Below are 26004 nucleotides of genomic sequence, written 5' to 3'. Positions count from 1 at the left end.
ACAAAAGCTCATGCTCCAATATGTCTGTTAGTCTATAAGGTGCCACAGGACTCTTTGCTGCTTTTAGTCTTTTTAATCTCTCTTCATATGAAAACTATTCCATATCCTTAATCATTTTTGTGACCCTTTGCCGTACCTTTTCCAATTCCAATGCATCTTTTTTGAGATGAGGTGACCAGAACTGCACACATTTAAGTTGCGGTCATACCATGGATTTATATAGTTTATTTTCTGTCTTATTATCTATCCCTTTCCTAATGATTCCTAACATTGTTAGCTTTTTGACTGCCAGTGCACACTGAGCAGATATTTTCAGAGAATTATCCACAGTGACTCCAAGATCGCTTTTTTGAGTGGTAGCTGCTAAGTTAGACCCCAGCATTTTGTATGTATATTTGGGATTGTTTTCCAATGTTTTTTACTTTGCTTTTATCAACATTGAATTTCATCTGCCATTTTGTTGCCCAATCACCCAGTTTTGTGAGACCCTTTTAACTCTTCACAGTCTGTTTTGGACTTAACTATTTTGAGTTATCTCCAGACTTTGCCACCTCACTGTTTGTTCCTTTTACCAGATAATTTATGAATATAATATATTGAACAGCATTGGTCCCAGTACAGATTTTTGAGGGATTCTGCTACTTACCTCTCTGCACTGAAAACCGACCATTTATTCCTCTCCCTTGTTTCCTATCTTTTAATTAGTTACTGATCCATGAGAGGACCTTCCCTCTTATCCAATGACAGCTTACTTTGTTTAAGAGCCTTTGGTGAGGGACCTTGTCAAATGCTTTCTGAAAGTCCAAATACACTGTATCAACTGGATCATTCTTGTCCACATATTTGTTGACCTCCTTAAAGAATTCTAGTAGAATTCTGAGTATGAACTTGTTATTGGGGAGTCATTGAGGAGTGTTTTTGGATTATTTTGTGATTATGGACTCTGAAGACTGTGAACTCTATTTGATGTTAAACGAGCCCCAGTTAGGGGTGCTGCGAGCCACAACAGAAACTGTGTGAAATGCTTAAGGGGCCTGCAAGAGGAGGCTAACAAAGCCAGGATGCCTGCAAAGTGACTGTGACAGATCTCTGGGTACCCAGGACTGTGGGTCACCTTGTTAGCCCCTGCCCTCAACATGGGGGAGTAGTAACAGGGTATCAGCTCCTAACACCACCAGCCTTTCAGCCACTCAAGCACTCTCCATTGGGCTTTGCGAGTCATGTCTATGCCTTGTGGGTTAACAAGAGCTTTCTGTAGATACCTTACATGATACCCCTTATGGATAAATACTCTGCAAGCCATGTTTGGTGTAGTGAGTTTGTCAGGTCTGAGACAAAAGTTGTTTACAAAGAACAGGGGACCCTTTGCCAAGAGGTCTCTGTATCACAGTGACCAGGTCTCGGTAAGTGGCTATTCTGCTATAAATACATAAACAGGGGAATCCCAAGTAGGAGTAGAGAAGTTATTTTACCTCTGTATTTGGCACTGGTGTGACTGCTGCAGGAATACCATGTCCAGTTCAGATGTCCACCGTTCAAGAAGGGTGTTGAAAAATAGGAGAAGGTTTAGAAAAGAGTCACGAAAAGAGTCACCAGAATGATTAAAAGAATTAGAAAATATGCCTGATAGGAACTCAGTGTATTTAGTTTAACAAAGAGAAGGTTAGGGAGTGACTTGATTATAGTCTAAAGCATCTACATGGGGAACAAATATGTCATAATGGGCTCTTCAGTCTAGCAGAGAAAGGTAAAACACAGTCCAATGCTTGGAAGGTGAAGCTAGACAAATTCAGACCGGAAATAACAGTAAAAGTAACTGACCATTGGAACAATTTAACAAGGGTTGTGGTGGAATCTCCACCACTGACAACTTGTAAATCAAAATTGGATGTTTTTCTCAAAGATATGCGCTAGGAATTATTTTGAGAAAGTTGTTATACAAGAGGTAAGACTAAATGGTCACAATGGTTCCTTCTAACCTTGGAATCTGAATCAATACTAACAATGATTTGCCTAAAATGGCTAGGATGGTTTTCAAGGTAGGAGAAATGCATTAATCTGACCAATAACTTGACTTTCCACCAGTGAATGGGCAGGTGTATTTTCACCTGTTGAGAATGATCAAACTTGAACTCTTCATGAAGAAACAAGCCATGATAGTACTTGAGATGACTGGAGGATGACAATTCCATTTTGTGGCAACTTTTGAGGTTTAAAAATTTGCTTTTGCTCTGTTTGGGAACAAAAACAAAATCTTTAAAATGTTTATGCAAAATCTTTCTCTCTTCGCACTAGACCCCCAAACCCTTAAAACTCTGTAGAAGCCAATACAGCTCCGTGAAACAGCATATTTTAGTGAAAATGTTCCAACCAGCTCTAGTTAGTAACCATTGCAGAATGGGTTGTCAGTACTTTGACTGCTTGGAAAATGGAGAGAGAATACTACAGAAATTGTTTTATAATTTATCAGTCAAACAGGGTTGTTAAAAATTCAGATCTTTATATATTTATCAAGAAAAATAATTGTGCGAATAGCCCTAGATCAATTTACAAACTACTAAAGCTACTCCTTAATTAAAACTTACTTAATTTATTCAAATTTCCCTTGCAAGTATTCAGCAAAAGGGGCATGTTATTCGTTCTAGTTACCTATAAACTGAACAGAAACTTATGAGTTGAAATGCTTTAAGCCCTGGTTTGAAATATCCTCTATCATTATATGTGGTGACAGGATGCTACAATGAGGACTGTTTGAAAAATACATATACCTCATTCAATTCAACTGGTTCTAAAAGCTTTAAAACAAATTTGCTTGAAATTAGTTGCGGTATTCTTTCCAATTGTAGTGTACTGAAAGCATTGGTACACCTCTACCCTGTTATAATGCCACCCGATATAACACAAATTTGGATATAATGTGGTAAAGCAGTGCTCTGGGCTGGGCGGGGCTGCGTGCTCCAGCAGATCAAATCAAGTTCGATATAATGTGGTTTCATCTATAACGCGTTAAGATTTTTTGGCTCCCGAGGACAGCATTATATCGAGGTAGAGGTGTATTTGGGCATTCTTCTTCACCAGTGTTTCAATGGACTAGACTCTTGGCCTCAGTGCTTTTTATTTGAGGTGCTGTGAGCTATTCGACTTTATTATAATGCCATTGTTTATGCTGTCATAGTTCAAGTGGTCTGTATCTTCCACTGTAAATATCCTACTCATGGTGCATGTAACTTGGCTATAAAAATGTTGTTTTAGTTGAAACTTTGTCTACAGGCTGATCTCAAGAGGAAACATGTAATGTTTTTAAATGTGACTTACAATCTGTTGGGCCTGACTTGATGTGCAGTACAACACCAGAAAGACTCTCATAATTAGAGGAGCGATGTCAATTGGATTTTTTTTTAGATTGGATAACTTTTAAAAAAGGTGTCTGAGGGACCACCTTTCAAATAGTGCATTTAGAATTTTGCTGCAAGCATCTCAAAACTCTTCTCTAATCACAACTGTGACATTTCAGGTGGATTGCATTTGATTTGAAAAAGTTGGGGTGGAAGTATAGGAGTGAAGAAGTCAAACTGAGATCATAAAAGAGGGCTAGAGATAAGCAACTATCCCTAGTCTTTTGAATGAGGAAGCCCTGAAAATGACTTTCATGCTGATAAGCTGCATTCCCACTTAACATATGTTGTTTGAATGCTGCTGTCTGGAGAGAACTGTGGTGAGCCTGTTACACTGCATTGCTGAATAAGCCTATGGAGTTGGTAGGAGGCCTTGTCTACCTTGAATAGGAACTGAGGTGGCAGCTGTGAGACACCAGGAATATGTAGCTGATAGAAGAGGAGCAAGCAAATATGCTGGGAGCCCTCCATGTGTTTTCTCTGTGCGTACCTCACCAGAGGAGGGAGTTAAAGCTACCATGAGAAGAGCAAGCAGACAGAACCAGCATGAGATTTAGGCCTGCTCTACACCTAAAACTTAGATTGACCTAGCACATTGTTCAGGACTGTGAAAAATTTTGTTCCCTGTGTGACGTAGCTAGGTTGGCCTGACTTCCACCACAGATGCAGATAAGTCAACAGAAGAATTCTTCATAGGATCTTCAGCCACTACCTCTCAAGGATGTGGATTTAATACAGTGACATAAAACTCCCTTTTGTTGCTTTAGCAAGTGTCTAGGCTACAGCAGTATAACTGCAGCAGTGGCACTGTAGTGCTTGTAGTGCAGTCATGCCCAGGGAAACACCAAAAAACAAGCACAACTAAACCATCTGTAGGCATCCCACTTAAGCAGAATCACCATCTGCACTGAGCAGCAGCCATTGGTCTAAAGCATAATGAGGTTTAAATTTGTCTCCTGGGAGATGTCCTAATTAAATTAAGTGTATTACTGAATTCAGATTAAAATGTTAGTTTTGTAGAACTACATTTTTCAGGTTGTTGGCTCCTAATGTGGGAGCTGGCAGCTCTTGGTTTCTTCAATACAATAACAACTCTTCCATTCACTGGAACTGTGACTAATACTTTTCAAGAACTGGGTGTCATGGGACCATTATTCTGAAAAGAGGCACAGGTCCCCTGGCCTCAGAAGTGTTGATGTTTTTGAAAAAAACTAAAAGTTTTGCCTCATATCCCAAATCAAATAACATTTATAAGGGGATTAGATCTATTGCTTTTCTGTAACACATTCAGCCTTTTTCCACAAGTCATAAAATAAGCGTGCAGAATATCATCTTTGGAGGAGGTATCATGGGGTTGGCATCTCAGAGCCCTGTATAAAAGAACTATATTAAGAAATATATCCGAAGACACAAGATCTAAAAAAGCAGAGGGAACAATATAAAGAATTATAGGCAAAGGAAATGAGATGTTTATAGATCAGCTTTGAAGAAAGGTAGAGTAGATTAGGCAGAAAGAGGGAGAAGAAATTTATCAGAGGTAGGAACAAATGACATTTCAATCCTCTATGGTAGTCAGATTGTGTAAAGTGTCAGAAGCGGCTGTTGCTAATAATAGTGGCTGATGTGCACCTCTGCTCTCAACGTAACTTTGCATTTATTCAGCACTGACATTGCAATTGCAGTGTTACACCCTGACCCTGCTTTTGTGGGGCGTAGTTGGCTACATGTTTTTTAATGGTATTTTTAAACAGTTCAGTCTAACATTTTTTCTGGCCACTGTGAATCAGGCATGGCACATGAGGACTTCAAACGAGGTTGGGTAACTACTGAATTTTATGGAATTACACAAGGGATAAATTTGGCACACTGTGATGTTTCTCTCTCCCCTGCTTATTCTGGACTGTATCTAATGCTTCTTCCAGAAATTATTTGTCTGAGAGTGCAGACATTTACCATATGTATAGTTTGACATCTATATTTAAGAAGGGGAAGCTCCAGTCAGGCCAACGGGGACGCGTGTGTGTGTGTGTGTGTGTGTGTGTGTGGCAAATTCCGTGCCTACCTACAGGGGTGCCGTTTCAGATTTTTCTTTTGGGGGGGCGGGGGGGGAGTGTCAACTTTAATTGTAATTCCAGGGGCTACTTAGGCAACTGAAAACTCTTGTTTTTTGGCAGATAACTTAGAAATTATCTGAGAGGTGCACTGTATCTAATTCCTATATCAAGAAAGAAAAATAAATATTAGACCCACTCATCTCTAATACTAATGTGTTCTGACCAGTGTTCCCTCTTATTTTTTACATCCATATGCAGAATGGTATTTTTGTTACGTGCACTAATATAGAGGTGAACCTTCATATTGGTGCACATAACAAAATTCATGTGGTGGGGTGGGGCCGAGGGGTTCAGACTGTGGGCGGGGGCTCAGGACTGGGGCAGAGGGCTCCAGGATGAGGGCTCTGGGATTGGGCTGGGGATGAGGGGTTTGGGGTGCAGGAGGGGGCACAAGGTTGGGGCAGGGGGTGTGGGCTCCAGCTAGGGGTGAAGGCTCTGGGGTGGAGCCTGGGATGAGGGATTCTGGGTGTGGGAGGGAGTTTAGGGCTGGGGCAGAGAGTTAGGATGCAGTGGGGCATGGGCTCTGGGGTGCAGCTGGGGATGAGGGGGTTGGGGTGCAGGCTGCTCTGGGGCTGTGGTGGGGAAAGAGAACTCTCCCCAGCTGCAGCAGCTCCTGTGGTGCTGGGCTGGGCTGAGGGAGGGGCTCCTCTCCGCCAGCTGTGGCAGGTCCGTGCTGGGGCCGGCGGGGAGAGATGCCAGTTCTGACATCTCGTGGCAAGTCATTTAAGGGACACTGGTTAGATTTAAAACTTTAATTTATATTCTTACTCAGATAGTCTTACTAAAGTCAGAGGGGACCATCATGGTCATCTAGTCTGACCTTCTGCACGTTGCAGGCCACAGAACCTCATCCACTCACTCCTGTAATAGAACCGTAGCCTCTGGCTGAGTTACTGAAGACCTCAAATCATGGTTTAAAGCAGGGGTTGGCAACCTTTGGCACATGGCCCATCAGGATAATCTGCTGGCGGGCTGCGAGACAATTTGTTTACGTTGACTGTCCACAGGCATGGCCCCCCGCAGCTTCCAGTAGCCATGATTTGCCGTCCTGGCCAACGGGAGCTGCAGGAAGTGGTGCAGGCTGCAGGGACCTGGTTTAAAGAAAGACGGTTACTCACCTTTGTAACTGTTGTTCTTCGAGATGTGTTGCTCACATCCATTCCAGTTAGGTGTGCGCGCCGTGCGTGCACGTTCGTCGGAAACTTTTTACCCTAGCAACTCCAGCGGGCCGGCAGGTCGCCCCCTGGAGTGGCGCCGCCATGGCGCCCAATATATATCCCTGCCGGCCCGCCCGCTCCTCAGTTCCTTCTTGCCGGTGACTCCGACAGTGGGGAAGGAGGGCGGGTGTGGAATGGATGTGAGCAACACATCTCGAAGAACAACAGTTACAAAGGTGAGTAACCGTCTTTTCTTCTTCGAGTGATTGCTCACATCCATTCCAGTTAGGTGAATCCCAAGCTATACCTAGGCGGTGGGGTCGGAGTGAGAAGTAGCGGCATGGAGCACTGCAGATCCGAAGGCCGCGTCCTCTCTGGACTGCTGGACCAGGGCGTAGTGGGAAGCAAAGGTGTGGACCGATGACCAGGTCGCTGCCCGACAGATTTCCTGGATGGGCACACGGGCGAGGAAAGCCAGCGACGACGCCTGCGCCCTGGTAGAATGCGCAGTCACACGGCCCGTAGGGATATGGGCCAAGTCATAACAGGTCCTGATGCAGGACGTCACCCAAGAGGATAACCTCTGGGAGGAGATAGGAAGCCCTTTCATGCGGTCCGCTACTGCTACGAAAAGCTGGGGGGATTTGCGGAAGGGCTTGGTCCTCTCCACGTAGAACGCGAGAGCCCTACGGACATCAAGCGAGTGGAGCTGCTGCTCCCTGCCTGAGGAGTGAGGTTTCGGGAAAAAAACCGGAAGAAATATCTCTTGGTTGACGTGGAAGGCCGAGACCACCTTGGGGAGAAAGGCAGGGTGTGGTCTCAGCTGCACCTTGTCCTTGTGGAAGACCGTATATGGGGGGTCCACCACAAGAGCCCGGAGTTCCGACACCCGTCTAGCTGAGGTGATAGCTACTAGAAAGGCAGTCTTCCAAGAGAGGTAAAGCAGGGAGCAAGTAGCTAACAGCTCAAAGGGGGGCCCCATGAGCCGGGACAACACCAGGTTAAGATCCCAGGTTGGAGCAGGGGGACGGACGTTAGGGAATAAACGTTCCAGCCCCTTAAGGAATCTAGACACCGTTGGGTGAGAAAAAACAGAGCGACCATCCGCACCCGGGTGAAAGGTGGAGATAGCTGCTAGGTGGACTCGCAATGACGATATGGCCAGACCTTGCCCTTTGAGGGACCAAATATAGTCTAAGATGTCGGTTACCGAAACTTCCATAGGGCGGAGATTTCTCTCCACGCACCAACAGGAGAAGCGCCTCCACTTGGCCGAATATGTCGCTCTTGTGGACGGTTTCCTGCTGCTCAAGAGCACCTCCCTTACCGGCGTGGAGCAGCGCAGCTCAGAGCCAGTCAGCCACGCAGGAGCCACGCCGCTAGGTGCAGCGACTGCAGGTCTGGGTGACAGAGGGTCCCGTGTTCCTGGGTAATCAGGTCCGGATGAAGGGGCAGGGGAACTGGGTCGGCTACGGACAGGTCCAGCAGCATGGTGTACCAGTGCTGCCTGGGCCATGCCGGGGCCACCATGATCACGTGAGCCCTGTCCCTGCGCACCTTCAGCAGGACCCTGTGGACCAGAGGGAACGGGGGAAACGCATAGTACAGGTGGGTCGACCACTGGATGAGGAAGGCATCCGCTATCGACCCGGGCTCCCTGCCCTGAAAAGAGCAGAACGCTTGGCACTTCCTGTTCCCCTTGGACGCGAAGAGGTCCACCCGGGGATAACCCCACCTCCGGAAAATGGAGAGGTGACGTCCGGGCGAAGGGACCACTCGTGTGACAGGAAGGATCTGCTCAATCGATCCGCCAGCGTGTTCCGTACTCCGGGGAGGAAGGAAGCCCTGAGGTGAATGGAGTGGGCTACGCAAAAGTCCCAGAGTCGTATCGCCTCGTGGCACAGGGAGGAGGATCTGGTGCCGCCCTGCTTGTTGATATAGTACATGGTCGTCGTGTTGTCGGTGAACACGGCGACACAGCGACCCTGAAGCTGATGACAGAACGTTTGACAAGCAAGGCGGACCGCTCTCAACTCCCGCATGTTGATGTGTAGCCCCACCTCCTCCTGGGACCACAGGCCCTGCGTCCTCAGGGTCCCTAGGTGGGCCCCCCAGCCTAGATCTGAGGCATCCGTTGTTAGGGACACCGAGGGCTGAGGGGGGTGGAAAGGGAGACCCGCACATAACACGGACTGGTCTAGCCACCAGCTGAGAGAATCTAATACCCTCTGGGGGATTGTGACTAACATGTCTAGCGGCTGCCTTGTCGGCCTGTAATGATTGATGAGCCACAACTGGAGGGGCCTCATGCGGAGCCGCGCGTAATTGGTCACAAAGGTGCAAGCCGCCATGTGGCCTAACAGGGTTAGACATGTCCGCACTGACGTCAATGGGGCTGTCCGCAAACGTTGAACGATCGCCGACATGGTCTGGAACCGCTGCAGAGGCAGCAAGGCCCTGCCTACAGCGGCGTCCAGTACGGCCCCGATGAATTCCACCCTCTGTGTGGGAATCATGGTGGACTTGTCTGCGTTTACCAAGAGGCTCAGACTTGCGAACATGCCGGTGATCACGCGGACATGGCTGTAGACTTGTTGTTCCGACGTGCCCCGAATCAACCAATCGTCCAGATAAGGAAACACGTGGACACAATTGTGCCGAAGATGCGCCACAACAACTGCCATGCATTTTGTAAACACTCTCGGGGCCGTGGACAGGCCAAATGGGAGGACTGCAAATTGATAATGAAGAGGCCCCACAACGAAGCGGAGGAAACGTCTGTGGCGTGGCCAAATGGCAATGTGAAAATACGCGTCCTGCATGTCGAGGGCGGCGTACCAGTCTCCCGGATCCAGGGATGGGATAATGGTCCCCAGGGATACCATGCGGAACTTCAACTTCACCAGGTATTTGTTGAGCTCTCGCAGGTCGAGGATAGGCCTGAGGCCTCCCTTGGCCTTGGGGATCAGAAAGTAGCGGGAATAAAACCCCTTGCCTTTCTCGTTTTCCGGAACCGCCTCTATAGCTCCTTTGCTGAGGAGCGTCTGCACCTCCTGCCGAAGGAATTGCTCGTGAGAGGGGTCCCTGAAGAGGGACGAGGAAGGGGGGTGGGAAGGAGGAAATGAAACAAACTGCAGGCGGTATCCCGTCTGCACCGTGCTTAAGACCCAGCGGTCCGATGTTATTTGGGACCACGCCGGGAAGAAAAACGAAAGGCGGTTGGAAAACGGGGGGGAAGGATCCATTAGGGAAACTGTTACTGCGCCCTCGGGCGCACCTTCAAAATGAAGGCTTAGGTCCAGGCAGGGGCTTAGAGGAGCCTTGGTTCTGCCCCCCTTGGTTCCCTGAATGCCTGCGCCTTCCATTCCTGCCGCGGCGCCTGTTAAGGTCCTGCTGCTGGCGGAACTGGGAATACGGCCTGCGCTGTTGTTGTTGCTGTGGCCGGAAGGGTCTACGCTGCGTCACGGGAGTGTGCATCCCGAGGGACCGCATAATGACTCGGTTATCTTTCAGACTCTTGAGTCTGGGGTCTGTCTTTTCAGAGAACAAGCCCTGGCCTTCGAAAGGAAGGTCCTGTATAGTATGCTGGAGCTCCGGCGGAAGGCCGGAAACCTGCAGCCAGGAGATGCGACGCATCGTTACACCCGACGCGAGGGTACGGGCAGCCGAGTCTGCAGCGTCCAAAGAGGCTTGCAAGGACGTGCGTGCGACCTTCTTGCCTTCATCCAAGATGGCCGCAAACTCTTGGCGAGCATCTTGTGGCAGCAGCTCCTTAAATTTGTCTGCTGCCACCCAGGAATTGAAGGCGTATCTGCTCAGCAGGGCTTGCTGGTTGGAGACCCTGAGCTGCAGCGCCCCAGCCAAGTACACCTTACGGCCGAGGAGGTCCATCCGCCTGGCTTCTCTGGATTTGGGGGCTGGAGCCTCCTGGCCATGACGCTCCTTATCGTTCACTGATTGAACCACCAGGGAACACGGAGTTGGGTGCACATGAAGATATTCGTAGCCCCTAGAAGGGGCCATGTACTTCCTCTCGACGCCCTTCGCAGTAGGAGGAATGGAGGCCGGAGACTGCCAGATGGTGTTGGCGTTGGCCTGGATGGTTCGTATGAAGGGCAGGGCGACCCTGGTGGGAGCGTCAGATGAGAGGATGGTGACAATTGGATCCTCTATCTCTGAGACCTCCTCGGCTTGCAGACTCAGATTTTGAGCTAATCGCCTGAGGAGGTCTTGGTGCGCCCTGAGATCCAGCGAGGGGGGGCTGTTGGAGGAGGTACCAGCCACCGCTTCATCCGGGGAGGAGGAGGAGGAGACCCCAGGCAAGAGAGTGTCTAACTGTGGGTCTTCCTCAGCCCTTGCCTCTGCCTCAGGAGCCAAAGCGGAGTCTTGTTGCTTGGACCCTTCCTCCCCATCCGGGGAGGGAGGGGGGCTAGACAACGAGGCTTCAGGAGCCCTACGCTCTGCAGTCGCCGGCCTAGCAGGGAGCTGTTGGGGGCCCTGGGCCTGATGGTATGCCCAGGGTGTCCAGAATCCCCATTGTTGCGGGCCTTGGTCCTGCTGCGGCGGATCACTGAACAGCGCCGCCTGCCGGTCGGTGCCCAGCGCATACCCGCTGTCCGTTTGTGAGGATACGGACGGCTGTCTAGAGGGCCAAGGTGGGGCCGACCCTGGATGGTAAGGGTCTGTGCGGGTCGGCACGGAGGATCGTCTCGGTGCCAGGGACCGGTGCCGGGAGTCATATCGGTGCCGAGATCGGGATCTGGACCGGGTTCTGTCACGGTGCCGGGATCCGGATCGGTACCGGGCGCCGCTTCGGTGCCGGGATCGGGACCTGCCACCAGCTCGGTGCCGGGAGGTCGACCGGGACCTGCCACCAGCTCGGTGCCGGGAGATCGACCAGTGCGGCGAGTAACGTTGGGACCTGCTCCTGGAATCGCGGTGCCGGTATCGGCGGCTGGAGTCTGACCGCGATCGTCTTGATGTCGACCGGCACCGCGAGTGCGACCGGTACCGCTGAGGAGAGCGGTGCCGGGACTGCGAGCGGCGGCGGGATCTGGAGCGACCATGACGTCGGGACCTGGATCGTGAACGAGAGTCCCGGGACGGTGCCGACATCAAGGGCTTGCCTCTGGACACGACCCGCACCGGAGGTACCGGGGGTGGCAGCCGAGTGGGCTCAGTCAGGGCTATGAGGTCCCGAGCCGAGGCGAAGGTCTCCGGTGTGGATGGGACCACCATCTCAACCCCAGATCTCATGGGGGAGCTCGGCGGCACCGGACTCGACGGACCCGCCGGGCCCGGAGTTGACGGTGCCGGCGGCGCCACGGCCGATGTCGAGGCCGGGCGCTCTAGCCGGGTCTGCCTGGCCGGAGTAGCGGACTTCGACAGCCTTGGCTCTGTCTCCGGTGCCGGAGAAGGTCGGTGCCGGGGAGTCTTCTCCGTGCCGGTGCGATCCGGTGCCGGCGCCGAGATCACGGCCTGCGAAGCCGTCGGGTCAAGTGCTGCCTCCATAAGGAGAGTTCGGAGTCTTTGATCCCTCTCCTTCTTTGTCCTTGGCTTAAAAGCCTTGCAGATGCGGCACTTGTCGGATCTGTGCGATTCCCCCAGGCACTTCAGGCACGCTTCGTGGGGATCGCTGGTAGGCATGGGCTTCTTGCAGGCCGCACACTGCTTGAAGCCCGGCGAAACAGGCATGAGCCTGGCGCCGGGTGCCGGGAAGGGCTAAGCCCCCGGCGAAGAACTATTTACAAACTACTTAACTTAACTACTACTTAACAATCTAATTAACAACTACAATAGTACTAGAGATAAACGATAGATAACTAGGAGAGCTAGGGACGTGGAGGACAGCTATGCCGCGCTCCACAGTTCCAACGACCGACACGGCGGTAAGAAGGAACTGAGGAGCGGGCGGGCCGGCAGGGATATATATTGGGCGCCATGGCGGCGCCACTCCAGGGGGCGACCTGCCGGCCCGCTGGAGTTGCTAGGGTAAAAAGTTTCCGACGAATGTGCACGCGCGGCGCGCACACCTAACTGGAATGGATGTGAGCAATCACTCGAAGAAGAACTTCAAGTTACAGAGAATTCACCATTTATGTTGGTTTAAATGTGCAAGTGACCCATGCCCCGTGCTTCAGAGGAAGGTGAAAAACCCCCAAGGTCTCTGCCAATCTGACCTGGGGAAAAATTCCTTCCTGACCACAGATATGGTGGGCAAAACCCACCAGGCAGATACCTGGGAAAGAATTCTCTGTAGTAACTCGGAGCCCTCCACATCTCATGTCCCTTCTCCAGCCGTTTGGGATTTTTGTTACAGGCAGTCACCGATGGGCCACACACCATTGTAGGCAGTCCTGTCATACCATCCCCTCCAGAAACTTATCGAGCTCAGTCTTGAAGCTAGATAGGTTTTTTGTCCCCACTGCTTCCCTTGGGAGGCTGCTCCAGAACTTCACTCTTCTGATTGTTAGAAACCTTCATCTAATTTCAAGCTTAAACTTGTTGATGACCAGTTCATATCCATTTGTTCTAGGGTCCACATTGGTGCTTAATTTAAATAACTCCTCTCCCTCCCTCCTATTTATCCCTCTGTTTTATTTATAGGGAGGAATCATATCTCCTCTCAGCCTTCTTTTGGTTAGGCTAAACAAGTCAAGCTCTTAGAGTCTCTGCTCATAAGATAGGTTTTCCATTCCTCAGATCATCCCAGTAAGCCTTCTCTGCACCTGTTCCAGTTTGAATTCATCTTTTGTAAACATGGGAGACCAGAATTGCACACTGTATTCCATATGAGGTCTCACCAGTGCTCTGTATAATGGTAGTAACACTTCCCTGTTTCTACTGGAAATAGCTTGCCTGAAGCACACCTGGATCACATTAGCCTTTTTCAAAGCTGCATCACATTGATGGTTCATATTCATCCTGTGATTGATCAACACACCCAGGTCTTTCTCCTCCTTTCTCACTTCCCAACTGATAAGTGCCCAGCTTGTAGCAAAATTTTTTGTTGTTAATCCCTAAGTGCATGACCTTTCACTTTGTACTACTAAATATCATCGCATTTCTATTACTCCAGTTTATAATGTCATCCAGATCTTCTTGTATGATATTTCAATCCTCCTCCGTATTGGCAATACCTCACAACTTTGCATCATCTGGAAATTTTATTACCACACTCCCACATTTTGTGCCAAGGTCAATAATAAAAATGTTAAATAAGATTGATCCCAAGACTGATCCCCGAGGAACATAAGAACATAAGAACGGCCGTACCAGGTCAGACCAAAGGTTCATCTAGCCCAGTATCTGTCTACTGACAATGGCCAATGCCAGGTGCCCCAGAGGGAGTGAAGCTAACAGGCAATGATCAAGTGATCTGTCTCCTGCCATCCATTTCCATCCTCTGATGAACAGAGGCTAGGGACACCATTCTTTACCCTTCCTGGCTAATAGCCATTTATGGACTTAGCCACCATGAATTTATCCAGTTCCCTTTTAAACATTGTTATAGTCCTAGCCTTCACAACCTCCTCAGGTAAGGAGTTCCACAAGTTGATTGTGCGCTGTGTGAAGAAGAACTTCCTTTTATTTGTTTTAAACCTGCTACCTATTAATTCATTTGGTGACCCCTAGTTCTTGTATTATGGGAATAAGTAAATAACTTTTCCTTATCCACTTTCTCCACATCACTCATGATTTTATATACCTCTATCATATCCCCCCTTAGTCTCCTCTTTTCCAAGCTGAAGAGGCCTAGCCTCTTTAATCTTTCCTTGTATGGGTCTCTCTGCAAACTCCTAATCATTTTAGTTGCCCTTTTCTGAACCTTTTCTAGTGCTAGAATATCTTTTTTGAGGTGAGGAGACCACATCTGTACACAGTATTCGAGATGTGGGCGTACCATGGATTTATATAAGGGCAATAAGATATTCTCAGTATTATTCTCTATCCCCTTTTTAATGATTCCTAACATCCTGTTTGGTTTTTTGACCGCCTCTGCGCACTGCGTGGACACCTTCAGAGAACTATCCACGATGACGCCAAGATCCTTTTCCTGACTCGTAGCTAAACTAGCCCCTATCATATTGTATGTATAGTTGGGGTTATTTTTTCCAATGTGCATTACTTTACATTTATCCACATTAAATTTCATTTGCCATTTTGTTGCCCAATCACTTAGTTTTGTGAGATCTTTTTGAAGTTCTTCACAATCTGCTTTGGTCTTAACTATCTTGAGTAGTTTAGTATCATCTGCAAACCTTGCAACCTCACTGTTTACCCCTTTCTCCAGATCATTTATGAATAAATTGAATAGGATTGGTCCTAGGACTGACCCTTGGGGAACACCACTAGTTACCCCTCTCTATTCTGAGAATTTACCATTAATTCCTACCCTTTGTTCCCTGTCTTTTAACCAGTTCTCAATCCCATGACAGCTTAATTTACATAAGAGCCTTTCGTGAGGGACCTTGTCAAAGGCTTTCTGGAAATCTAAGCACACTATGTCCACTGAATCCCCCTTGTCCACATGTTTGTTGACCCCTTCAAAGAACTCTAATAGATTAGTAAGACACGATTTCCCTTTACAGAAACCATGTTGACTATTGCTCAACAGTTTGTTTTTCTACATGTCTGACAATTTTATTCTTAACTATTGTTTCGACTAATTTGCCTGGTACTGACATTAGACTTACCGATCTGTAATTGCTGGGATCACCTCTAGAGCCCTTTTTAAATATTGGCATTACATTAGCTAACTTCCAGTCATTGGGTACCGAAGCCGATTTAAAGGATAGTTACAAACTCCACTAGTAACCTCCTTCTAGCCTGATAGTTCATCTTTCAGTATGACCTATTGTAGTCTCCTCTTCAACCAGTTCCTGTTCACCTTTAAGTGCTCATATTAATCCCCATCTTCTCCAGTTGAATAATTTCTCATGTGTAATGGTATCAGGTGCCTTTCTGACATCCAGGTAGATTAGATCTACTGCATTTTTTTTGTCTAAAAAATCAGTTATCTTCTCAAAGAAAGATATTAGTAACTTTGTTACTACTTCCTGAATACAACAATTGAAACAACTGTAGAATCATAGAATATGAGGGTTGGAAGGGACCTCAGGAGATCATCTAGTCCAACCCCCTATTCAAACCAGGAACAATCCCCAACTAAATCATCCCAGCCAGGGCTTTGTCAAGCCTGACTTTAAAAACCTCTTAACAAAGGAGATTCCATCATCTCCCTAGGTAACCTATTCCAGTGCTTCACCACCCTCCTAGTGAAATTTTTTTTTCCTAATATCCAACCTAAACCACCCCCACTGCAACATGAGACCATTACTCCTTGTTCTGTCACCTGTTACCACCGAGAACAGTCTGGATCCATCCACTTTGGAACCCCTTTTCAGGTAGTTGAAAGCAGCTATCAAATCCCTCCTCATTCTTCTCTTCTGCAGACTAAATAATCCCAGTTCTGTCAGCCTCTCCTCATAAATTATGTGCTCCAGCCTCCTAATCATTTTTGTTGCCCTCTGCTGGACTCTTTCCAATTTTTCCACATCCTTCTTGTAGTGTGGGGCCCAAAAGTGAACACAATACTCATCAATGTTGAATAGAGGGGAATGATCACATCCCTCGATCTGCTGGCAATGCTCCTACTTATACAACCCAGAATGCCGTTAGCCTTCTTGGCAACAAGGGCACACTGTTGACTCATATCCAGCTTCTCATCCACTGTAACCCCAGGTCCTTTTCTGCAGAACTGCTGCCTAGCCACTTGGTCCCTAGTCTGTAACAGTGCATAGGATTCTTCCGTCCTAAGTGCAGGACTCTGCACTTTTCCTTGTTGAACCTCATCAGATTTCTTTTGGCCCAATCCTCTAATTTGTCTAGGTCCCTCTGTATCTTATTCCTACCCTCCAGTGTATCTACCACTCTTTCCAGTTTAGCGTCATCTGAAAACTTGCTGATTGTGCAGTCCACGCCATCCTCCAGATCATGAATGAAGATATTGAACAAAACTGGCTTCAGGACCGACCCTTGGTGCACGCCACTTGATATCGGCTGCCAACTAGACATGGAGCCATTGATCACTACCCATTGAGCCCAATGATCTAGCCAGTTTTCTATCCACCTACAATTACTTTTCTATCATTTAGGCTACTTACTTTTTGCACTGCACCAAATTTGGAACAGATCATTTAACTTTAGGAAACATCCCAACAGCCCTTTCTTATCATAATCACCTGTTAATCAGTCTGTTTATAAACAAAATTCTGACTCCCTGCCTCAGGGGCACAAGCTGGGAGCAACACATCTCCTTTCTCCTCTGCTGAACTCATTGCATTGCACACTATGGCTGCTAGTCTGAGGCTTGCAATTTGGGGGAGGAGGCAACACCCCCCCCAAACTCCACCTTTGATGTATACATATTTTGTTTGTTTCGTTACTGTTATAAACTTGCCATAGGCATTGGTCTTAATTTCTAATACTTATAATTTGTCTTACAGGTGCAGATTCACTCTACAGAAACAGTTTTAGCTTCAGTGATGAAAAACTTAACTCTCCAACAATGTCAGTTCCAACTCCTACTTTACCATCTCCAGCAATAACTCCTTGTAAAGGTAAATCTCATAGTAACTTTAAGTTTCTTCTGAACTCTGAGTGGTGCAGACTCATCTTGTAAAATGTTAATCTACTGATATTTAAGATGTGAATAAGCTTCTGAGTGTTAGTATTAAGACTACTTCAAACAGAAGTCCTCCTAGTATCTGTGCTAAACACAATGGCACATTAGGTGCAATGTCTGCAATAACCAGTGGTTCACAGGTGGGCCTGCCAACTCTATTAGCTGTGAATCTACAGCATTAAAGGAAACATTAGTTTTTGGCTGATCTAAACTTGTGATTTGTTTTGCTAAATACTTCCTTGAATGGGTTTATTTTCACTGAAGAGTTAACTCATGTTACAACTTGAATGTACACAAAATGCTTAACTTGAGTGCAGGGGTGCTTTTAATGTGAGTTGTCTGGCCTGTCATAGCAGATAGGCTACAACTTGAGTTAGCAGAACTTGTCAGCTGCTGACACAATCACTCTTTGCAGTGTCACTGCTCTCACTTGACCTAGGCTAACTTGAGAGGCCTTAACTTGCGCGAAGATAACTTGAGTTACCTTACATCTTTTCTGAAGAGTGATGTCTGCACTGCAGCTGGGAGTATGCTTCCCAGTGCGGATAGGCAGACCTGTGTTAGCGCTGCTCGTGCTAGCATGCTAAAAATAGCAGAGTGGCCAAAGTGGTCCAGCTAGTGGGTTATATACCCAGGGGGGCTGGGTGGGTTTTTACTCAAGGGGCTAACCTGAACCGTGCTGCCATGGTCATGCTGCTATTTTAAGGCGGTAGAGTGAGCAGAGCTAGCATGGATCAATCTGCCCATGCTGGGAAGCACTCTCTTAACTTCAGGGTAGATATACTCTAAGCCAATGAAAGGAACAGGCATATATTCATGCTACACAGAGCTTTCACATACAGTAGCACCTCAGAGTTACAAACTGACTGGTCAACCACACACCTCATTTGGAACCGGAAGTACGCAATCAGGCAGCAGAGACACCCCTCCTTTGCCACCTTCCCCCCCCCCCAAAAAAAGAAAAAAAAAACAATACTGTACAGTACTGTGTTAAATGTAAACTACTAAAAAATAAAGGGGACGTTTTAAAAAAGATTTGACAAGGTAAAGAACTGTTTCTGTGCTCATTTCATTTAAATTAGGATGGTTAAAAGCAGCATTTTTCTTCTGCATAGTGAAGTTTCAAAGCTATATTAAGTCAATGTTCAGCTGTAAACTTTTGAAAGAACAACCATAACGTTTTGTTCAGAGTTACATACAATGTCCATTCCCAAGGTGTTCGTAAGTCTGAGGTTCTACTGTACTTGCTAAAGTATTTTGCCCACCTTCATTTATATTATCTGTATACATGTATGGAGACCTACCTGTCACATTCTGGGGTGCAATCTAGACAGCCCCACAACCTTGGATGCCTCACAGTTCTCTGCTGTTGTAGCTCCCCACTGGGCTGCTCAAAAACAGTCTACCAGCATGCAAGTCGCACCCTGAGTGTTTGCGTATAGCTACAGACCTGGTCCAGCAGCTCTGATCCAAGTAGCCTGCCAGTCACACTCTGGCTTCCACAAGCCTTGGTTACTACTTGCATCCCCAATACGCTCCCAGACCTGAATTTTCCCAGACACCTGTGGTCTGCACTGTCCAAACCTCTCCTGGACATTTCAGATATAAAAGGTCTGTTGCCCCTGTAAAGGGCCAATATTCAAGTTTACTGCTTTAACTGGAGTTACCAAACAGTTCAGTTTAAACACAACATTGGATTAGTTTAGATTTAATAATAAAACAAGTTCATTTAACTACAAAGAGAGAGGTTATAAGTGAATACAAATATATGGTAGTATATTCAGAAATGGTTACAAGAGAAATAAAGATAAAACACTTTCTAGTAGCTAAAACATAACAAGCTAGACTTGGTTTGAGATAAAATCCTTATCACAGGTTCCAAGCAACATGGTTGAGCAACTTCTCAGGTCAGGCTGTCCCCGCAAAGTCTTAGGTGAAAGAGAGAGTCTGGGGTGTGTTTGCCCCTGACTTTTATAGTCCAGTCACCCTTTGAAATGCAAATTTCTGAGGATTACCCATAGATAAAGTTCATTCCAGCTGTGAGGAAGCAGACATGGAATCTCATGGTGAAAGAAGTTCCATGCTGCTGTTTGCTAAAATGCAGATTGATCTGTTCCTGCTTCCCTTCATTTGCCAAAGAATAGCCACTTGACAGGTGATTGCCAATCAACTTTGATGACACCTGGCTAGAGGTGTCAGCTTGTCCTTTATATTTGAGAAACCAGTTTACTCATTTCCCTGACTTGTCTGGTAAACACAAACTGAAATTATGATTACAGTATCTTCATAACTCTTAATACACATTTTATACACACATTGCACAAGAATATAAATGATCAGTGTGCTTTTAGTTTTTAAATGATACAGAACTCCTCACTTAAAGTCATCCCGGTTAACGTTAAGTATTAGAGGGGTAGCTGGGTTAGTCTGGATCTGTAAAAGCAGCAAAGAGTCCTGTGGCACCTTATAGATTAACAGACGTATTGGATCATAAGCTTTCGTGGGTGAATACCCACTTCGTTGGATGCATGTAGTGGAAATCTCCAGGGGCAGGTATATATATGCAAGCAAGAACCAAGCTAGAGATAACAAGGTTACTTCAATCAGGGAGGATGAGGCCCTCTTCTAGCAGTTGAGGTGTGAAAACCAAGGGAGGTTAATGTTGTTTCGTTGCTGATCAATTAGGGAACGTGCTCATGTAAAGGTGTGCGATGCTCCCTTCTAATGTCATTTGGCAGCCACCTGCTTTGTCCACAGCTTGCAGGAAGAGCAGCCCGTTGCAGCTAGCTGATGGGGGGCTTGGAACACGGTGGACCGGCAGCTCCCCACTCCACTAAGTTCCCTGTTCTGCAGCCACCCAGCAGGCTATCAGTTTCAGCTGTCCCTCCCCCCACTGCCATGTGCTGCTCCTGCCCTCTGCCTTGGAGCTGCTCCCAGGGACTCCTGTTTGCTGTGCAGGGGGGGAAGGGAGCTGGGTAATGTCAGGATGTCCCCCTCCCCCCTGACCCTGCACCCCACTTACCCTCTTCTCCATATAGAGCAGGGAGGGGACACAGACAGAGAGAGACAGAGAGAGCTTGGGGCAGCAACTATCATCTCAACTTCCTGATCCACTTAAAAAGACAATGCGCTTAAGAGTGGGTCAGCTTACTTAAAGGGGCAGTGTGCATATCTCTCTCCCACACACAGGGTGGGTGTCTGTCTCTGTCTGCTATGCTGTCGCCCCTTCCTCCTGTTCGTGCTGCCTTGTGTGAGAGGCTACATTAACAACAATGTGTTAACCCTTGAGGTCTCAGCTGAGTGCTAGTTCACCATTTAGCAGCAAAGCATTCCCTGGGAAATATCCCTCCCTCTTCCACCCTCTAACTTCACCACCTCAACCAAGCTTCACAATCATCATAGCTGTGAACAGTATTAAATTGTTTGTTTAAAACATATACTGTGTGTATATCTATATAATATATAGTTTTTTGTCTGGTGAAAAAAATTTCCCTGGAACCTAACCCCCGCCTATTTACATTAATTCTTATGGGGAAATTGGATTTGCTTAACATCATTTTGCTTAAAGTCACATTTTTCAGGAATATAACTACACTTAAGTGAGGAGTTACTGTACCTCACAAGGCATATTTTGTAGAAAGATTAATTCAGTAGTGTGTAGGGTGTGAATACAGAGGTGCTCAGGGTCACACCTACCCATATGTGAACACACATGCTGAGATGCTGTATATTTAATTTAAATTCCTTACATAAATTAAGCTAAGGCAATATTAAGGCTGTGCAACTGAGCACCCATTTCAGGGAATGTGGAGGGATTTACTTAGGAAGAAAGATAAAAAGCTATATATGTACAGTTTGATTAAGCCGTCTAAGGGGAGGTGGGGACATAATCTTACAAATACCAGAAGGCTGTAAATAACAAAGAGAAGAATTAACTATTTAACTTGGTACTAGGGGGTAGTAATGAGAAGTAATGGCATCCAATTAAGCTGGCAGCAGAGACTCAGCAAAGAATTAGACTGACTATCCGGAAGCTGTTCTTGAGAGCAAGGTTTATTTAATTGTGGAATAGTCTCTAGAAGGAAGTGATAGAAGCTACTTGCAATATTAAAAAACTGGATTGGACAGAATACTAGAATTTATACATAAATATACATATACATAAAGCAGTGGACATCTAAGAGTGATGGAAAAAGCTTAACTTCTAATTTTTTAAGGAAACAAATTAGTTTTGCTCTAATGTCATCATATGAATAATTCCCTTAAATAATATCAGAGGGGTAGCCGTATTAGTCTGGATCTGTAAAAGCAGCAGAGTCCTGTGGCACCTTATAGACTAACAGACGTATTGGAGCATGAGCTTTCGTGGCTGAATACCCACTTCGTCGGATGCATGTAAAGGAATCAAAATTTTAGGCCAGATATCAGGACAATCTTTTCTCAGAAACATTTGGACATTGCAGTAGGACTATTAAAGGAAGAGGTCAAGGAACCCTCTCTGAAGATAATCAAGAAGAGATTAGATACTACTGGGAATAATGTTGGGAGTTGTCCTTCAAAATTCAAATGGTTTCTAATGATCTTTATTTGCCTCAGTGGCAGAGATTTACATTTTTCACTTATCAGGAGTGCTGACCTTAAGCTCTTATTTTGCAGCAAAACTTGGGGACACAAAAGAACTAGAAGACTTTATTGCTGATCTTGACAGGACATTAGCAAGTAAGTAGATTCACTGTGTGTGGTACCTTAAAAATGATGGAAGTCAAACTATTTACAGTACAGAATATCAACAGAGATGGGGTTGGGGGATGGAAACAGTATTTTTACATAGAATATTAGAGGGTTTTTTTGTGTCTTTTGTTGTGGGAGAAGTAATGGGGTAGAACATGGGGACAGATCTGCCTTTGTCCATGTATTTATACTTTTAGGTCTCCTTAGTCTGCTTTTCCTGTCTGATAGTGTGATCATGTGCTACATAGACACTCTCATTTATCCCCTCCCCTGCCTCCTTGTATATATTCCCACTTTTTAGCAGCCAAATTCAACTTGATTTGGACTAACACTTTCTTACATATAGCATTTTTGGAACATAAAACAAACCATATATCATGAAGTTGCTTTGACAGTGCACCTATTATGCAAGCAAGAGTTCTTCAAAAACTGATTCAACACAGTGAAAAAACAGGCTTGTATTTCATAGTCCTGTAAGTCTAAATAACTGGCCAGTAACTATGAATGACTGGTATAAATGTAAATATTAGACTGCTATCATTGTCTTTACAAAATAATTATGGAAAGGAAGTCCATGCCTTGTACTTTAAATTAAAAAAAATAATAATAATCAAAAAAATCAGTTAATCTAGTCTCCATTAAATATAGACCAAATTTGTCACTACCTGACAATCTGTTGTTCAGTTACACTATTCTTTGGCTCTTCATCAGGCTATGGAAAAATACTTCTCTTTTTAACTATTGTGTTACATCTATTCTCACAGTTTGCCTGTGTTGTTCATTTGGGCCATGGTCTTGTATTCCTTTGCTTGCAAACAGAGTGATGAGCCCCCTGGAGCCTAAACAGGCAGTACAGACAAAGAACGAAAGATGTAACACACATTGTTAGTTTGTGTTTTAAATCCTTTGTTTCCCCTTCTTTGTAGTTTTTAAGCCGTAGTTGATTTGCCTTGAGTTTAACTCAAGACAACTTCTTTTATGATTGTAACACAAGTTTATGATCTGGCTTATTTGTGTTTAGCCCTTGCTGTCTTCTCACTTGTATCTTAATTCTGGCATAGTTTCACTTATTTTAAGTATTTTCTTATTTACTCCTCTTTTGCAAAGGATCCACTCTAGAGCTATCCATTCTTTCCCAGTGAGATTAAATTTGATTAATCTGTAGCCTCTTTTCAGAAAGGCAGAGAGTCAGGAAATTTGGTATTCAAGGAAGACCGAAACCCAAAAAGGAGAGTCTGATACAACCTTTTCTTTGGGTTTTTGCTGCAAGGGCTTTCACAGCTGTATTGCAGGTGATTTTCTTGGGCTGCCTGTTTCATACTGACTTCATTAAATTATCTATTTCCTAATGCAGAGCAAGTTGAGAGGGTGAATGCCCCCTGCTGCCACTATATAGTGCATTGTAATAAGCCAATAGTCCATGGTTTTTCAACCCTGTCTTATTCATTCACCATGTAACCATCTCTACTTTCACATGCCAACTTTCTTTGACTCTGTAATGCAGTGAAAAAGGCCAACTTCGGTCTTATATTACTATCACATATTTTGAGTTCTACTATATAGATGGGGTTATGCAACAACCTACACTTACTTATGCAGATGCCTTTGAATACCTAAGACACACATTAGAACAGTGATTTTCTTAAACCTTTACAATCTTTATAACTTTTTGGTTTCTGTATATATATTTTGGCTTTCTCCCCTTTCATAGCAGACAGTTTAAGAAACGGGACATCAAATATGACATTTTGTCACTGAAACGTCATCTTGTTAAGTGTAACATTTGGGATCTCTTATCTTTCATGTTTACAGGTATGTGAAGCAAAGGGATTTTTGGCATCATTCCTGTCTACAGATAATTCCTCGAAAGATGCAATGAAGACCTAATGCTATGGATCACTGAAAGCCGCTGCCATGTCTGACAACTGTCAGCTTTGCCATCCAGCATATTCATCTTCTGAACATAACAATAGTCACCTTCTCTAAGCATTTAACTGATGACATCAGTTTTGTTACTTTGCAGCAGGCAGGATCAGATAACTTAAATGTGCTGATACTATATTTTTTCTTTAAAATATAGCTTAAAAGCAATTTTAAATTAAAATTTATGAAAATATATTTGTAATTTTATATAGTTGGAAACTTTAATGCTTTTAATATATTTTTGTATACAAATAAAACTTGAACTGAAATGTAGCTGTCTAAAATCTCTCTGTGGGTTTAAGAAGATTGAAACTTAATAATAAATTAAACTCATCTCAGTTCCTGAGACTATGCATCAGATTTTAAAATTTCTGATAACTTATTTCACAATAAGCAAAATAACAAAATGCAGGCTTTATGCAAAACTTGACATTTTTCTCAGTTATAGGGCCAAAGTTGGTTAAATGTGAGTGTTAAATGCCTAGGGAATAGAATCAGTTGAGCCAAATGCTGATCTCACACTAGAATAAGTCTGGTGTAATTCTACAGACTTCAGTATCTGTTAGATTTGGGTATGTGTGTGTGGAAGAGCTTTCAGGCCCTATCTAAGAGACCCCCTTAATGAACTTCCAAGCTTTGGTGGTGTCATTTAAATGTTTAAATTATTGAATGCACCACTCTAAATCAAACACTGATTGGGAGCCAACACACTTAGGCCAAGATATTTAAAGGTGCCTAGGCCTTGCAATGCTGAGTGGAGCAATGCCTAAGTGACAATCCCATTGACTTTCAGTAAGATTTAGGCTCCTACATACCTAAGTCATTTTCAAAGTGTGACTTAGCCTGTAAGTCACTTATGGTCATATCCACACAGGTATTTAGGTAACTGCCTTTTTGGGTGCCACTGCCTGTAAGCATCTTAATTTTTTGCTTGTCAGCATTCGCAAAGCCACCTAAGCATTGATGCTGCCCCACAGCTAGTGAGCCCTTACTGAAGAAGAGGCCCCAAATAGGATTCTCAAAGTGGGTGAGGGAATCAGGGCTGGCATTATGACATAGAAAGTAGGGCAATTGCCCAGGGCCCCACATCAGAGGAGGCCCCCGTGAAACTAAGTTATGAGTGGGGGAGAGGGGCTTCCACCCCAGGCGGTGAGGCTCGGGCTTCAGCAGGGGGACCCACTCCTTAGTTTCTGCCTTTAGGCCTCAGCAAGTCCAATGCCGGCCCTGGGGAGAATGCCTATCTCGTCAGCAGGGACTGATTCTTTAAGCTCCGAGCATGCTTAAAGCACTGAGAAAAAGCTAGATAGTAGGGCTGTCAAACAATCAAAAAATTTTATTGTGATTAATTGTTTTAATCGCACTGTTAATAGAATACCAATTTAAATTTATTATAAATATTTTTGGATATTTTCTACATTTCAAATATATTGATTTCAATTACAATGCAGAATACAAAGGGTACAGTGCTCACTTTATATTATTGATTACAAATATTTGCACTGTAAAAAAGATAAACAAGTGCAATCTACAAGTTGAAGCATAAAGGGGCATAGAAATGTTTAGCTTATCTCGCATGTAAATACCTTGCAATGTTGGCTACAACTGTGCCATGAGAATGTCTGTCTGTTCTCACTTCAGGTGACATTGTAAATAAGCGGGCAGCATTATCTCGTGTAAATGTAAACAATCTTGTTTTCTTAGCGGTTGGCTGAACAAGAAGTAGGACTGCGTGGACTTGTAGACTTGAAAGTTTTACATTGTTTTGTTTGAGTGCAGTTCTGTGAAAAAAAATTATACATTTGTAAGATGCACTTTCACTATAAAGAGATTGCACTACAGTACTTGTATGAGATGAATTGAAAAATACTATTTCTTTTCTACAGCACAAATATTTGTAATAAAAATATGAGCACTGTGCACTTTGTATTCTGTGGTGTAATTCAAATCAATATATTTGAAAATGTAGAAAAACATCCAAAAAGATTGTTATAAAACTG

General features: G+C 45.2%; 1 protein-coding gene across 1 annotated transcript in view; it reads left to right on the top strand.

Moving 5' to 3' along the window:
* The window catches only part of RGCC (regulator of cell cycle), a 39698-nt gene extending 14320 nt beyond the window's left edge, over nt 1-25378 (top strand). The window contains exons 3-5 of the mRNA XM_030565896.1: nt 17175-17288; nt 22010-22072; nt 23897-25378. Of these exons, the coding sequence (XP_030421756.1) occupies nt 17175-17288; nt 22010-22072; nt 23897-23904 (185 nt within the window). The 3' untranslated portion in view covers nt 23905-25378. The remainder of the gene's footprint in view (nt 1-17174; nt 17289-22009; nt 22073-23896) is intronic.
* The last annotated feature ends 626 nt before the right edge of the window (nt 25379-26004 follow it).

The sequence above is a fragment of the Gopherus evgoodei genome, chromosome 1 (genome assembly GCF_007399415.2).
Source record: "Gopherus evgoodei ecotype Sinaloan lineage chromosome 1, rGopEvg1_v1.p, whole genome shotgun sequence".
In the NCBI taxonomy this organism is placed as follows: Eukaryota; Metazoa; Chordata; order Testudines; family Testudinidae; genus Gopherus; species Gopherus evgoodei.
This window is presented reverse-complemented; position numbering and strand designations above follow the sequence as displayed.